We start from the raw sequence: 14,030 nt of genomic DNA, 5'->3' as shown, positions 1-14,030 counted from the left end.
CCAAGGTCAGAACTGTATTAGAAAGCGTCTCCTCCCCAACGTTAGCCTAACACCAAGTAATGGAATATTTAAGGGCCTGATAGATGTGTGCAGCTGCAGCCTGCTGATCATGCTATCAACGTTGCTCCAGAAAGTCAATTTGGGCTCGTCAGTCCAGTTTCTCCAACCTCAGTAAGGAAGCTTGAGATGGCCACCAGCAATGTGACCCACACACACTAGCCAACCTTTGAGGCAAGAAAAGTAATGCCTGGAACCCTTTGCTAGATTTCTTTTACAGTATGAATATGCATTAAGTTCATCTGTAGCACTAGTTTAAACTCTATTTTATCTGTGGTTTAGGCCTTTACTTCCCTTTCAACCTCCCAGCCCTACGCAGGAGAGAGAAGGTGCAAACCCCTTTCCTTCTCCTGGCTGTTTAGGGTCAATGGGTCTTTCGGGAAGCTATTCCAGTCTCCATCAACAGCAGACACAGCCAGCAGCCTCCTCTGCTACGCCCCGAAGCGTTTCTCTCCGTCTGTCTGTCTGTCTGTCTGTTTGCCCCAAATCACCACATCATCCGTCTCTGGTCTCCTCAACCTGCACATGGCATCACTGCACGTCACGCCTTCTCTTTCTGGGCTCTCAGAAAACTTCCATGATGTTCATTTGCATCCACTCAAGTTCTTTGTCTACAGGAGGCCATGAAACCCCGCAGAGAAGGGGTAACTAACCCAGCTAGCTTCTCCGGGATTTCCCGGCATCGGTTCTCAAGGTCTCCTCCGTATTTGTTCCAAGCAGACCTGAGTGAAAGTGTGCCTGCTCCAGAAAATAAGGAAAGATGGTAGGATTTTTATAAAACCACACTCACATATGTGTTCTATACATCAAGCAAATGACCCTCAAGCAAATAATTATGGGCGATGTATCAACCAAAGTTAAAATAGAGCAATAGAATCCATTTTTAGCATTGGTTTTTGCTTTCTGTGCCCTTAGAGTAAAATAATAAGAGCAATAAAAATCTTACACAAACCATCGTGAATGTTTGTTTTAATCTATTTGAATAGACGAAAATGAATGTAACACAAGATAAATGCATGAAATAAATTCTGTAGGCCAACAAGCAAATGCGTTTTCAAACAGCTGCGTGAAACTTTTTGACTCAAAACAAACCGAGAGTGGGGAAGACAGCCTCCAGTCAGATAAGGCTGAATATGAATCAAGCACATGTTAACACGACATGGAGGACTCTGTGTTATAAACCAAAAAGAAAAATCCTCAAAACCTCAATTTCATAAAGTGCAGGACGCTGGCTCACCACGGTAATGACTGGTGTGCGTGCCGTTGGCATCTCTTCACGGTAATGATGGTGCGCGTGCTGCTGGCATCTCACTAGACACTGCCGAGTCACTTCTGGCTCTGAAGAGGTGAGCTGTCTACCGTGAGCGTAGCTAAAATTACACAGTACCTTTCACTCCACACATCCTCTAAAGAACATACTCTCAATGAAGCAGAACTCAGTGAGACCAAGGGACAGCAACACCAGCTTAGAGCATCAGGCTGACTTACCCTGGGGGACACCCATCACCAGCTTAGAGCATCAGGCTGACTTAGCCTGGGGGGGCACCCATCACCAGCTTAGAGCATCAGGCTGGCTTAGCCTTCGGGGGGGTGCAATGGCTACAGGAAGCACTTCTGCAAAGCACTGTTACTTCTGTCAAACTGTATTCGTCAACTTCACATGGCCATCTTGAATCTACATAAATATTTTTCTTTATGTCCAGTGATCCTGGTTTCATTTTTAAAGAAATCCTGCCCTTCCCCCCTCCCCGGACCAAAAGGCACTGTATCTTAGTAACTCATTCCAAAATATGTATACCAATAGAAATAATCTTTACACAAAGACATTTTGAAATTGATCCCATACAAGGGAAAGACAGGTAGCAAATGCAGCTGAAGATGACTTCCCAGTGTCGTCAGAGGATGGGACCATAGATCGTGCAAAACCACAGACACCTCCAAACCTCCATTTCAGTCCATGTCTTCAGCACCTCTCTTCACCTAACCACACGTCAGGGCTGTACAGGAGGCATCGCAGATTTGAGGTTCCATCTCTTTGGCTACCTTTCCTGGTCGGCCACATGCTAACTGACCTAGTGAGGAATACTGTTGCTGTGATGAAACACCATGACAAAAACAAGTTTGGGGGGAAAGAGTTTATTTGGCTTACACTTCCAGATCACAGTTCATCATCAAAGGAAGTGAGGACAGGAACTCAAGCAGGGCAGGAACCTGGAGGCAGGAGCTGACGCAGAGAACGGGGAGGAGTGCTGCTCACTGGCTTGCTCACCTTTTCAGAGGGTTAGTACATCACGGCAGAGGCAGGGGAGGAGCTTGACGGCACTCGTGGCGCTGGAGCTGGAGCAGTAGCCGAGAGCTACATCCTGATCCGCAGGCAGAGAGAGTGAGGAGACTGCGCCTGGCTTGGGCTTTTGAAACCCCAGATCCTACCCCCAGTGACACACTTCCTCCAACAAAGACACATCTCCTAATCCTTCTAATCCCTTCAAACTGTTCCATACAGAAAGCAAGAAGAGAAGGGGTATCACAACCCAGATTACAAAACAAAGTCACCGAGTCATCAAACCCAAATACTCTTCAGCCACACTAGCCAGCAGGTCTCACACCAGATAACAAGCCTCTGGGTTTCAACAAGATGAAACTGCCACGAGCCATGGACACAGCCCGTGGACACAGAGCGAAAACATCAGAAGAGTAACATGCAGACAGCCTGCTTTGGGGCTTACAGTTCTCCACACTCAGAACTCAGTCCCACCATACAGTAGCAGAACTTCTTGCCCTGTCTATAGGATGACCGGGGGTGGGGGGCATGGGGGGACACATGGGGAGTCTCGTCATTTACTGAGTCACGCAGCCACTGGCTTTATCTGGGTCTTCTCCATCTGTCTGAATCCACTTTGTTTCTATTTCAACCTGTAGGGAGAAAAGAAAGCCCTGGCAGGGTTAGCAGACATGGCACAGTCAAGAGCTCTGTGTACTGTTTCTTCCTAATGACCGCCTCGCACTGTGGACACCCACAGCCTGTCCACTGTCCCACGCCAGCTCAATAGGACGCCACTCTTCTTTGTTCTGTGGGAACCAAGCCCCCAGATCCTGCCTTCTAGAATCAAAGCTGAAGCTCTCTAAAATCATAGCTCTCATCATGATTTTTATCTTAAATCTGCCGTAAATGGGCCGCTGACATGGGAATGGTCCTGCAGGATGGCAAGCCCAGAGGAACACTCATTCATCCTTCAGTGGCTGCCTTTGCCCATCACTGGGACAGGCTGACCCAAGAGTAGACACGACACAGGCAAAGCCAATCTCTTCTAACTATTTGGGGAGGGGTGGTTTTTGAGGCCTGGAGGAGAGCACATCCTACCAGCTGCCCCTCACTCAGTAGGGGGGAAAAAATCAGTGGATCCACAGAGACATTTCCCAGCAGATGTCAGTGAGGACCGTTAAGTTTCCCTGGCTGAGCTCTGAGCTTTTCCCGTGTTGAATACATTGGAGAGAGAAGGGAAAAGACAGATTGACTGACTGACTGACTCTTAAGGGGCAAGCCATATGTTTATGGCCAGGCCAGGCCCTGCCCCGGATCTAGAAACGGTAACCTCACCGGGAACTCGGTACCTGGATGTTGAAGCAAGCTCGCCGGCACACATGCTTCTGAGGCTGGATGTCGCTCTCCACTCCCAGGGCCCTCACCTCTGTCCCGGACGCACAGGCTTCGGGCACTGAAAACTGCACGGTAGCAAACGGATACCAGTCCGAGGGAACCTCCTGGTCTGATCCAAGCTCTAACTTGTATGACAGACAATGGGGCTGATCAGGACCTAGAGAAGCCAAACCAGAGTCCAAATGATTCAGCGGCAAGAAAACACGCTTCTTGCTGTGGTAATAATCCCAAGGGCGAACACAGCTGTGCACAAGTGGGAGGCGTCCAGGCTCATGCCCAAAGCACCAGCTCTTGGATGTCCACACAGACCGGCTCCAAGTATGGCTTTAGTCACAAACATTACAAATGTTTTCTAGTTAAAAGATAAGAACAATATATTTGTAAGAAACAGATTTGGGCACAGTGTGCGTCAGCCCCTAGAAACCTTTCTTCTGAATAGAGTGAATAAACTCCAGTAATTCCCCAGCTGTTGTTTTAACCAATGTTTATGTTTAAATAATGCAAAGATAAACTTCAAATTAAGTTACATGGTTCCAAAAGCCTGGCTTTCAAAAGTCAGCCTTGTTGTTTTAGTACAATTCTTTTAGTTTTGGTGGGATGCATTTATTTTCACACTGAAATTCCCACTCATTGTTCTAAAAAGCTTCTACTAGAACAGATTACAGTATAGAGGCAGGCGTGCTGGCCTTTAGTATTTCAGTCTAATGTCTGTTCTCAATAAAATGAATTGTCATGGCAATCTACCTATGCTGAGCCCGGCTCTATGTAATGCCTGCCAGTGTTGGGTGTACTCAGAAAGCTTAAGTGGGAATTACATAGTGTGTGTGTGGGTGTGTGTGTGTCAGAGAGAGGTGAGAGAGAGGAGGGAGGGAGAGACAGGAGGGAGGAAGAGATAATAGGGAGGGAGAAAGAGAGGGTAGAAGGGGGAGAGGGAGGGGGAGGGCGAGAAAGGTAGTTTTAATGTATCAACATTTTGGAGCCAAGCAGAAGCCTGAGCTTAGGAGGCAGTGATAGGGGGATTGGGGTGTAAGATCATTCTGTGGTACATCAGGAGTTTGAGGCCAGCCTGAGCTCTTGTCTCTAAACAAACAACAAGGACAGTAAAGTGTACGTCCCCTTTAGTAACGTCACAAAGGTACCATGGTCTTTTCACATTGTTCATGACATCTAGTCGTATCCAGTTTAATCTATCTTTACATAAATGTAACTTTTAAAAAAATTAATTTCAAAGACCAGATTAAATTCCTGTGCTGCTGATACAGCCAAGAAAGAACATTTTCATCAGAGTATAGCTTTAGGCACAAAAACATGAGTTTAAAAGACTGCGCTTAAATTTATTTTGAAAGATGAATTGCCTTTTGCTCCTTGAAGCCTGGTTCTCATAGAGAGGCTGATTGAATTCTGAAGCTGCAAAAGGCCATCCATCCATTAGCCAGCAGATGCTCGCTGCACCACACTAACCCAGGCAAGACAGGATAGCCGTGGCCTCTGAGGGGCCGTAAGCTACCCACATCACTGCAGGCAGGTTTACACGAGTACGCATGTGCACCGCGCGCACACAGTGTGTGGGGAGAGAGAGAGAAAGAGATCAGAGAGGCAGAGATGAACGGGATTCCCACAATCCTTCATCCTCTCTAGTTTGCGGCCTCTCCCTTCTACTACTGCTTTAGAACAGCAACTCCAGACCCAGCTCTGTAACTTAAGAGCTGTGTGAGCCTCAGCAAGCTACCTAACTCTTGAAGCCTCAGTTTCCCCAGTGAGGGTCTTACAAGTTTGTTGTGAGGACTGCTAACCAGCAGAGGCAGTGGTATGGACAGGCTGAACTTACCTTGTTACTTTGCCAAGTACTATTTTATTTTAAAGCCAATGTATCCAGTTACTATAATTTGCCCGTCAGGGAACTGTGTATTCTACATATTTAGACTTGAAAGCAAAGATGAAGTTTACTTAATTGGTGTATACATTGTACAGGAAAATTTTTTGGTTCCCCAATGAAAATGAGGTGTGAAGACCTACTAGTTTTTAAATGATAGAAATGACACCTTTTTTCCTAAAAAAATACGGTGGCAAAAGTATTTCTCTCAAGTTTTCTGGTGTCTTTCTCCATGGTTTTGGTCAGTCTACAGTGTTTACCCACTTGTTTTTTCTAGGCTTGGAGCTGAAAAGAACAGGTACCCTGCCTGAAAGATACTAGTCAAACTTAGAAATGATTGAGAAGAGCATGCTATCTCAGTACCAACCACGAGGGGGCACTGCCGGGCCTTAGTAATTATTCTCTGAGTAATTCCTCAGCTCCTGACTGAGAAGGCAAACCACAAGGTCTTTTTAGGTCTGGTTGATACCCGATCTCTCCTGATCCAAAATACTCCACCTCTGAAGCTAAACTACTAAGAGCTTAAGAAAATGGACACAGGAAGACCAAATCGTGGGGGAAAGAACCAAGATGCTGATGACGTAGAGCGAAACAGGAATGACCCTGGGGAAGCCAGGCTGGAAAGCTGCAGTTACTGGCCAGGCCCCTTTCTGAATCCAAGGCCGCTAACCCTTGCTCTCTCTCTCTCTCCCACTCCAGGCCCCTTGATCAATGAGCTGTTTCATGTTTAATCTGCCTTCACTCTAGCAGAACACTTGGGTAGGGAGATGAATTGAGGGGCAAATTTGGGGAAACTTGAGTTGAATGGGGAAGCATCCACTCACTTGTTATATAGCCAAACCTTTCTTGTGTGCACTTGGGGTAGGTGATAAGGATCAGTATCCTCTGACCCTGCATTTTGCAGCCCCGAAGGACCTCTAATCCCTCAGGGCCCTTCAGCGAATCTGGAGCTTCTCAGTGCCACGCTGTGCTATACTGTAAGCACTGAGGAAGTGCTTTTATTGGAGAGCTCTGTAAGTGCTGTGAACACCTGACTGTCCCTTGGAGAAAGGAGATGGGTTTTCAGACCCCAGTATGCTTGAATCACACCTCAGCCGAGGAACACTTCCCTACAGATCCAAAAGATCTAGGCAGGACCTGGACCCGCTTCCTGGACTGGTCCTTGTCTGTGACTGCAGCTTGCTGATGTAACCAGCCTGAGTCTGGGCGACAGACAGGATCCAGCAACTGGGGAAAGTGAGGAACCCAAGTGCCCTGTGCAGGATGGGAGTCCCCAGCCTGTCATCCCACCGGATACTTCACACTGTCCTTACAGAAGTCACATTTCACTCAGCCTCCATGTGTCTCCAGTCAGCTACAGTACTTCCCCATGACATAGCCGAGATAGCTCAGGGCAAGTCTGATGGTGCTGGGGCTGGTCACAACAGATGGCCGCTGACGGAATCAGCTTCTCAGCTCCCACGTGATAGGAATGTCAGTGACTGGCATAACCCACAGAGATCATGCATCGACTCTCTGATAGCTAGGCTAATGGGACAAGTTAAACCTTCTCCCTTTCTTTGTGCCGGGGAAGCCAGTTTGGAACTCTTAGTACCACGTTCTCAAGGAATGATTCTGAAATCCATCTGTCTTTCTTAAATCTCCCATGGCAGGCAGAATCCTGGCTCTCATTTTTACAAAAATAGCAAAGCAAGCAGGTGGCATACAGCATGGAACCTCCTGGACCCAGAGACTACCCCTGAGGGTGAGTGACACACCGACCTCCGGTGTTTTCCATTGCTACTGGGACCAAAGAGTCAGACATAGTGTCTGTGTAGAGTGGAAATAATGACTGTATGTTCCTTGCTATCCAGCCCTGTCAACAACGTTGGGTTGTCCAAGAATCCAGGATATCAACTGACTGGACTGGCAAGAATGTATAGGAAGGAGGAGCCATCCCTTCCCTCCAGCATTCCACTAACTGACTTCCTCCAAGAAAGTCTGTCCAGCTCTGTGCTGAATTCTAGGGAGATGCACACACTCGTGACCCCTGCTCACCAGAACAGAACTGAAACTACCCAGCACTTGAGACTGACCCAGAAGGAGCTGCCAGTGACACCATGTGAGGGCTCTGTCCAGGCCGTTTACAAGAGAACAGCTTTAACCACGGAGCTCCTGGAGAATGGGAAGGTTCTCCTTCCCTCCCTCCTTTTCTTTCTTCCTCCCTCCCTCCATTGCTGTAAACATTTCCCTGGAACCACCACACAGTCTAACTAGGATGGCATTTCTTTTGATGGTCAAGAGGTGGGAGAAGACAAACTCATGTGGTAGACATAAACACTGGAGAAAAGAGACCAGCTATTTGGCTAGGTGTCCCTCCTCCCACCTGGCTCTGCGAGTGTGCCCTCAGCTCTCAAGGTACCATCTGCTTCTGCCTGCTGTGGGCCCAAGTATGTGGGTGAGAACACTGTGAAAGTGCTGTGAAAGTCAACCTAGGTGTTAGGTATTTACTTGAGTTTTTGTCCGGAAGTCGATCTATCTTCCACACCACAGCCCGGTAGGCGCTCTCATATTTTGCCGATCCCACAGTGACCTGAATGACAGGTTCAGACTCTGGCTCTTGTAAACTCCCCAGACATGCCCGACGGTTCATTTTGGCTTTCAGGGACTTCTGCCTCTGAAGGTTCCTGGTCCAGAGGGCCTTGATCCACTGGGCTGGGACAGGGAAGTGAATCATGACATTGTCACAGCACCTCGAGGAACTGGCATGGGGTGACCTCTGAGCTGCTGGGGTCATGTTGACGAAGGCCTGAAGCTCCACACACGCTCCCTGGACAGCCACTAGGGACTTCACTGAGAAGGGAAGCTCATCCTCTCCATACTGGGTTTTGAAACGCATCAGCTCAAACCGGCAAGCATCTAGAGGGATGAACTTAATGATTCTGGATTGTTCGAATTCCTCAGCTTTCACACACGTGTGGAAATGGTAGTTAAGAATATCAATTCCCCCTTTTCCTGAATCTTTCTCAAAGTAGTATTCATCTCGTTTCTGGAGCTCAAGGTCATTCAAAGTTAAGAAACATTCAGCCGTCCCATTCACAAAGCAGAGACAACAGATCTGAGTTATCACAGCACTTTCCACCAACTTCCCGTCTTCTCTGGTAACTTTACCCCAAAAGTTGTCCACGATGTCTAGGTAAATTTCTTGTTCCTCATAGTTTTTCTTTGGTTTTGCAACAGCCGGCAGCTTTATGAGCTCCTCCTCTACAGTAGTCAAGAACTCAAGGAAGTCACGGTGCTCCGTGGACCCCAGCTTCAACATCTGCTCCACATCGGGCTCGTGGATCACCTCTGTCTTGGAATGGTATTTCCTTTTCTCTGAGTAGGACACATGTTCCACCTTCACGGTGTGGATTTTGCCCGCCATGCTGAAGTTCTCGAGTTTGGGCTCAGAAAGTCTACAGTGTGGATCGAGCTGGAACTCCTTGAATGGCTTCTCCAGCCCCTTCTCATAAAACATCTGCAGGACCCCTCCTGGTAGAACCTTTAGGAAAATGGGTCCCCACTGCCGGGAAGACATCATGTTCTTCTTCTCAGGAATCCTCAGCATGAAGGACCACCCAGCTTTGGGTTGACTTCGGAAGAGCGTGTGTGGGACAAAAGAAGAGACAGTGTCTCCAGAATATGAACTCTGTGTAGACAAATTTCCAGCAGGGTCTTGGGTCTCCGCTGACTGCAGGTGTTCGAGCTTCTCACAGATGTAGCTGAGGGAGCATTGGTTTAGGCTTTTTTGATCGATGGGCACCTCCTTTTCCCTCGGTGAGAATGGCTTTCTGCTGGCCAGAGAGTCAAAGGGGAAATGAGAAGAGCTACCTTCATCTTGCCAACATGGGTTGGAAAAAGCACAGTCATCCTGAAAGTACTCAAACTGGAGAGGTTCGCTTCGGACCCGCTGAGGGCTGGCACCATCTGCAAGGGCGGCTCTGGAAGCCAGTTGAGTGCAAGAGTGGTCGCTGGGTGAGGATGCGTGGGGTGGGCAGGTCGGTGCTCCCACTGCTGTGGGGGGACTGCTTGAAGGACACTCTGGAATGGAATAAAGCACATGAGTCCCTGCTTTCGGGATGCCAGGGAACCCTGGGAAGTCTTTGGTGGGTGTAGAAAGAGGAGAGTTGCTTGGGGGTCCAGGGCTGAAGTAAAAGTCGACCATGGGGGAAGACAAGGGGGTGCTGCTGGTGGAGGAGGGGCCACTAGGAAGGTCCCGGAGGCCAGGCAGGTTCAGCTTCAGTCCATTTGGTCTACAAACACCTTGGGTCTCCAGAGGAAAATCCTTAGGCTTCTGAGAAGACTGAAAATCAGGGTCATCATCGAAGGTGACCCAGCTGCCTGGGTTTGTAGAACACATCTTCAGGATGAGCTTGTGGTCTGGTCAAACAGTCAGGGACATTGTCTCTGTAAAGGAGAAAGACAAAATCAGATACAATAGAGGTTTAAAATGGAGATACTAGAGTGCTTTTATTTTGAGAAAGACCTGGGTGTGGAAAGCATATACTTTTACATTGTGCAAAGACATGCCTCCAAGTGGCTGTTCTTGGCAGATAAATGAACAAGAAGAAAGCCGAACTCTGTATCCCCCAGAGGTTTGCTTTAGGTAAGAACACACATCAGCTGAAAATGAGGGAAGGGAGCTGTAACCAGAGGAGAGTGAAGAGGGCAGAGGCTAGAGTGTGGTCTGAACTGTCCCCCAGGGTATGTGCATTGGGGACACGGTCCTCAGCCCCTGGCACAACTGACACTTTAGGAGAGAGAGCCTCATGGGAGGAAGTTGGCTCCATGGAGAATGTTGCCCCTTCAAGGGGACGGTGGGAATTCTTCCCTCTTCCCTTTTTCTTTGACACCCTAAGGTGATGGGCTTCTTCCTTTCCACATTCCCGCTGTGATGCACCCAAAGGCCACGGGCCAACTGGCCATAGACTAAAACTCTTAACACTGTGAACCAAAATAGGCCTTTCCTTTATTTTTAAAGCTCATTATCTCAGGTATTTTTTTATAGTGACAGAAAGCTAACTAACACACAGGCCACAAGTCTAAGAGACAAAATAAACTTCCAGTCAAAAGTCACAAAGCCAGGCACGATGGCTTATGCCCACAATTCCAACAACTAGGAAGCCGAGGCAGGAGGAACCTGATTAATCCAAGGCCAGCCTGGACTACATAGTGAGTTCAGCCTGGCCTGAGCTACCAGGCAAGCCTTTGTCTCAAAAACAAAGCAAGCAGGGATTGGAGAGATGGCCCAGCAGTTAAGGACTGTTCTTACAGAGAACCTGGGCTTGCTTCCCATCGCCCACACAGTGGCTCACAAGCCTCTGTGACTCCAGCTCCAGGGCATCCAACCAAGGCTTTTGTCTGGCTTCCTTGGGCACCACGGATCCATGTGGTGCACATAGATGCAGCCAGGAAAAACACGTATACACAGAAAAGAAAAATAAACAAGATCTCTTAGAAACCAACAAACAATGAATAAACCAGTTACCAAACACAGCAGACACACTGTATACCAACAAAGGGATCGACACAAAAGGAAGATAAAATCATTGTAAATGTGCTGGAATCTAGCATCAGGTCACCAAGACAAAGAAAGCAAACACTAACAGACGTGAAGAAAGAAATCACAGTAGGAGATTCTGTATCCCACTTTCATATCAGAGGTAATATCCATGTGGACAATTAATTTTTTTTTCACAAAGGAGTCTTGAACAATCCCTTCCACCAACGGACCTGCCAGACACTTTCACAGCATTCCAGCCGACGAGCGTGGACACACGTTCTTAAGCACACACAGAACGCTCGCCAGAATAGACCATGTTATATCACACAGCAAGCCTTAAACTTAGGAAGGCTAAGGCAATAGAAGTACTTTTGATTACTACCGGGGGGGGGGGGGGGGGGGGGAATCCCTAGCAATCAGTAGCAAAAGGAAAACTGGAAGATTCACCAACATATGGAAACTGACAAATAAGTGGAGAGCGTGAGTTATAGGAAACACCGTGAGACAAATGAAAATAAAAACACAGATTTCTAAAATTAACAGTGAATGCCATGTTAACAGGAAGGTCTACAGCCATAAACACCTGCATTAAAAAAATAAGGGTGAACTCAAAGAAATTACACAGCGCTATGCTTCAAGAAGCTAGTTAACAGAGAAGCCAAGATAAGGTTATCAAGAGAAAAATAACAGTCAAAACAGAGGTGCCTGAGATGGAGAAAGAAGACAATAGAAATAATAGCGAGACTGTGTTTTCAACAGTTTTGTTGAAAACTGATAAATCCTTAGCTAATCTAATGAAAAATTAAAAAAAAGGAAGATTCAAAATTAGAAATAAAAGACATTGTGGTGGAAGTCACAAAAATAAAAAGGATTTTAAGAGCCTGCGGGCAAACCAACAACTAAGATAGCTTAGGGGAAATAGTTAATTTCTTAGAAATATGCAACCTGCTGACACCAATACAAAAGAAAATCTGGACTGGAGCGTTGGCTCAGCAGTTAAGAGCCAGGACTGCTCTTGCACAGGACTGGATTCAGGTCCCATCACCCACATGGTGGCTCACAACCATCAGTAACTCCAATCCCAGGGATCCCCTGACCTCCTCTGGCCTCCACAGATATGTACATGCAGGTAAAACACCCAAACACGTAAAATAAGGACCTAAAAGGAAAGAAAGAAGAAAGGAAAGAGGAAGGGAGAGGAGGGAGGGAGGGAGAGAAAGAGGGAGGGAGGGACAAAGGGAGGGAGGGAGAGAGAGAAAGAGGAGGGAGGAAGGAAATAAAATTTTGAACAGACTTTTAACTAGTCAGAGACACTGGTTTCATTATAAAAACCTTCCTAACACAAAGAAGCCCAGGACCAAATGACTTCCCTGCCAAATTCTGCAAAACACTCAAAGAAAAATTAACATCAATCTTTTGCAAAGCCTTCCAAACCCTGGAGAATAAAGACTGCTTCTAAACTTGATTTCTGAGCTGCACCTTGATAACAAAGCCAGACAAGGACCCTTAAAAACTGAATTATTTAAAAAACAAAACAGCACAGGCCTCTAAGAATGAAGAAAATGCAATCTGTGTACACAAGGGAGTATCACTGGGTCTTAAAAATTAATTCTGACACCTGCCACAACCCAGCTGGGCCCTGAATATTGCAGATAAGGTAAGATAAGCCAGCCGCAGACATATACACCATGCTCTTACACAAGCTGCTTAAAGTCAGACTCAGAGAGTAGAAAGTGCGGCAGTGGGTGCCAGGCCCTGGGAAAGGGATAAATGGAGAGTCACTGTTGAGAGAAGGCAGCATTTCAGCTGTGAACGATGAAAGCATTTGGGAGACATTTGGGAGATCTGAGGCTCAGCCAGTGTGTACAGTTCTGTTGAAAACTTATAAATCCTTACAGCTAATTTAATAAACAATGGGGAAAAAAAGAAAGATTCAAAATTAGAAATAAAAATCACTGCAATGGAAGTCACAAATATAAAAAAGATTATAACCAGACTGTTGGCAAACCAACCAATGGGATAGCTATTTTGCATTATTCACATAAATTGTATTACAAAGGATAGATTTCATGTTCCTCCCTCAACACAGACACGCACACACGCGCACACGCTGCGAAGGGAGAGACCCTGTATGAGAAACAGACAGGAGGGTGAAAACTGTTTGATCCAGTACTTGTGAATCGTCACTAAGTCTTTGTTGGAATGATTACTATGCACCTCCTTCGTTGGTAGAGTGGAAAACTTAGGGGAAAGCTAAAATCCCAGTGAGTTTATAACACATTTGCAGGACCCCGCCCCAACATGTGAAGTTTGCCATCCAGAAGGGTCTTGACTCGTGGCTTCTCCAACAACCTGTGCATCACATACCTGCATTCCTGTGTACAGACGCAAGTCACCCACCAGCAAGGGGCCAAAATCAGGACTCACCGACATACAATTCATACACCATAAGGTCCCTTTCCAAAAGAAGAAAAAAAGTATGCACTTAAGTGCTCTCAGAATAATATCAGCGTTGTGCATCCATTGCCACCAATTCCAGAACGTTCCTCTTGCCCCCGAAATAAGCCCTGGACCTACCTCGGTCCCTTCAGCTCTCATCTTCTCCTGGGCCCTGGAAATCACTAACTGGCTCTCTGTCTTTGTGAATTTGCCTTCTCTGTGAGCATTTCTATGGAGCAAACGCTGCTTCTTTGATAGGACATAAATTATTGAAATTATTCTAATGATACCAAAGGCCATGAGCTTTTAGGATCACATCTCTGAGAGTGGTGAGGTCACCCAAATCCTGGGCACTGCGCTGCCACTGACTGGCTGTATGTCCAATCTCTTCAGATATCAGGGCTTCTTTCCAATTCTAAGACAATTTTATGGCAATTGATATCCAATTTAAAAAAAAAATTTAAAGCAAAAATACTGTT

The 14,030-nt window shown here is 46.7% G+C and overlaps 1 protein-coding gene across 2 annotated transcripts in view; it reads right to left on the bottom strand.

The window, feature by feature from the left end:
- Window positions 1–1,934: 1,934 nt before the first annotated feature.
- Ston1 (stonin 1) overlaps window positions 1,935–14,030 on the bottom strand; it is a 42,700-nt gene continuing 30,604 nt past the window's right edge. Inside the window, exons 1-4 of one of the 2 annotated variants that reach the window (XM_055619596.1) lie at window positions 13,690–13,734; window positions 8,079–10,016; window positions 3,670–3,872; window positions 1,935–2,970 (exon numbers count right to left, since the gene is read on the bottom strand). In XM_055619596.1, coding sequence (XP_055475571.1) covers window positions 2,896–2,970; window positions 3,670–3,872; window positions 8,079–9,969 — 2,169 coding nt within the window. In that variant the 5' untranslated portion in view covers window positions 9,970–10,016; window positions 13,690–13,734 and the 3' untranslated portion in view covers window positions 1,935–2,895. Of the gene's footprint in view, window positions 2,971–3,669; window positions 3,873–8,078; window positions 10,017–13,689; window positions 13,735–14,030 lie in introns of those variants that run through there. The other variant, XM_055619590.1, reaches the window with a different exon arrangement.

The sequence above is a fragment of the Psammomys obesus genome, unplaced genomic scaffold (assembly GCF_907164565.1).
Source record: "Psammomys obesus unplaced genomic scaffold, mPsaObe1.curated_primary_1811, whole genome shotgun sequence".
NCBI classification, from domain to species: Eukaryota; Metazoa; Chordata; class Mammalia; order Rodentia; family Muridae; genus Psammomys; species Psammomys obesus.
The sequence above is the reverse complement of the archived record's forward strand: the minus strand, read 5'-3'. Positions and strand labels throughout refer to the sequence as shown.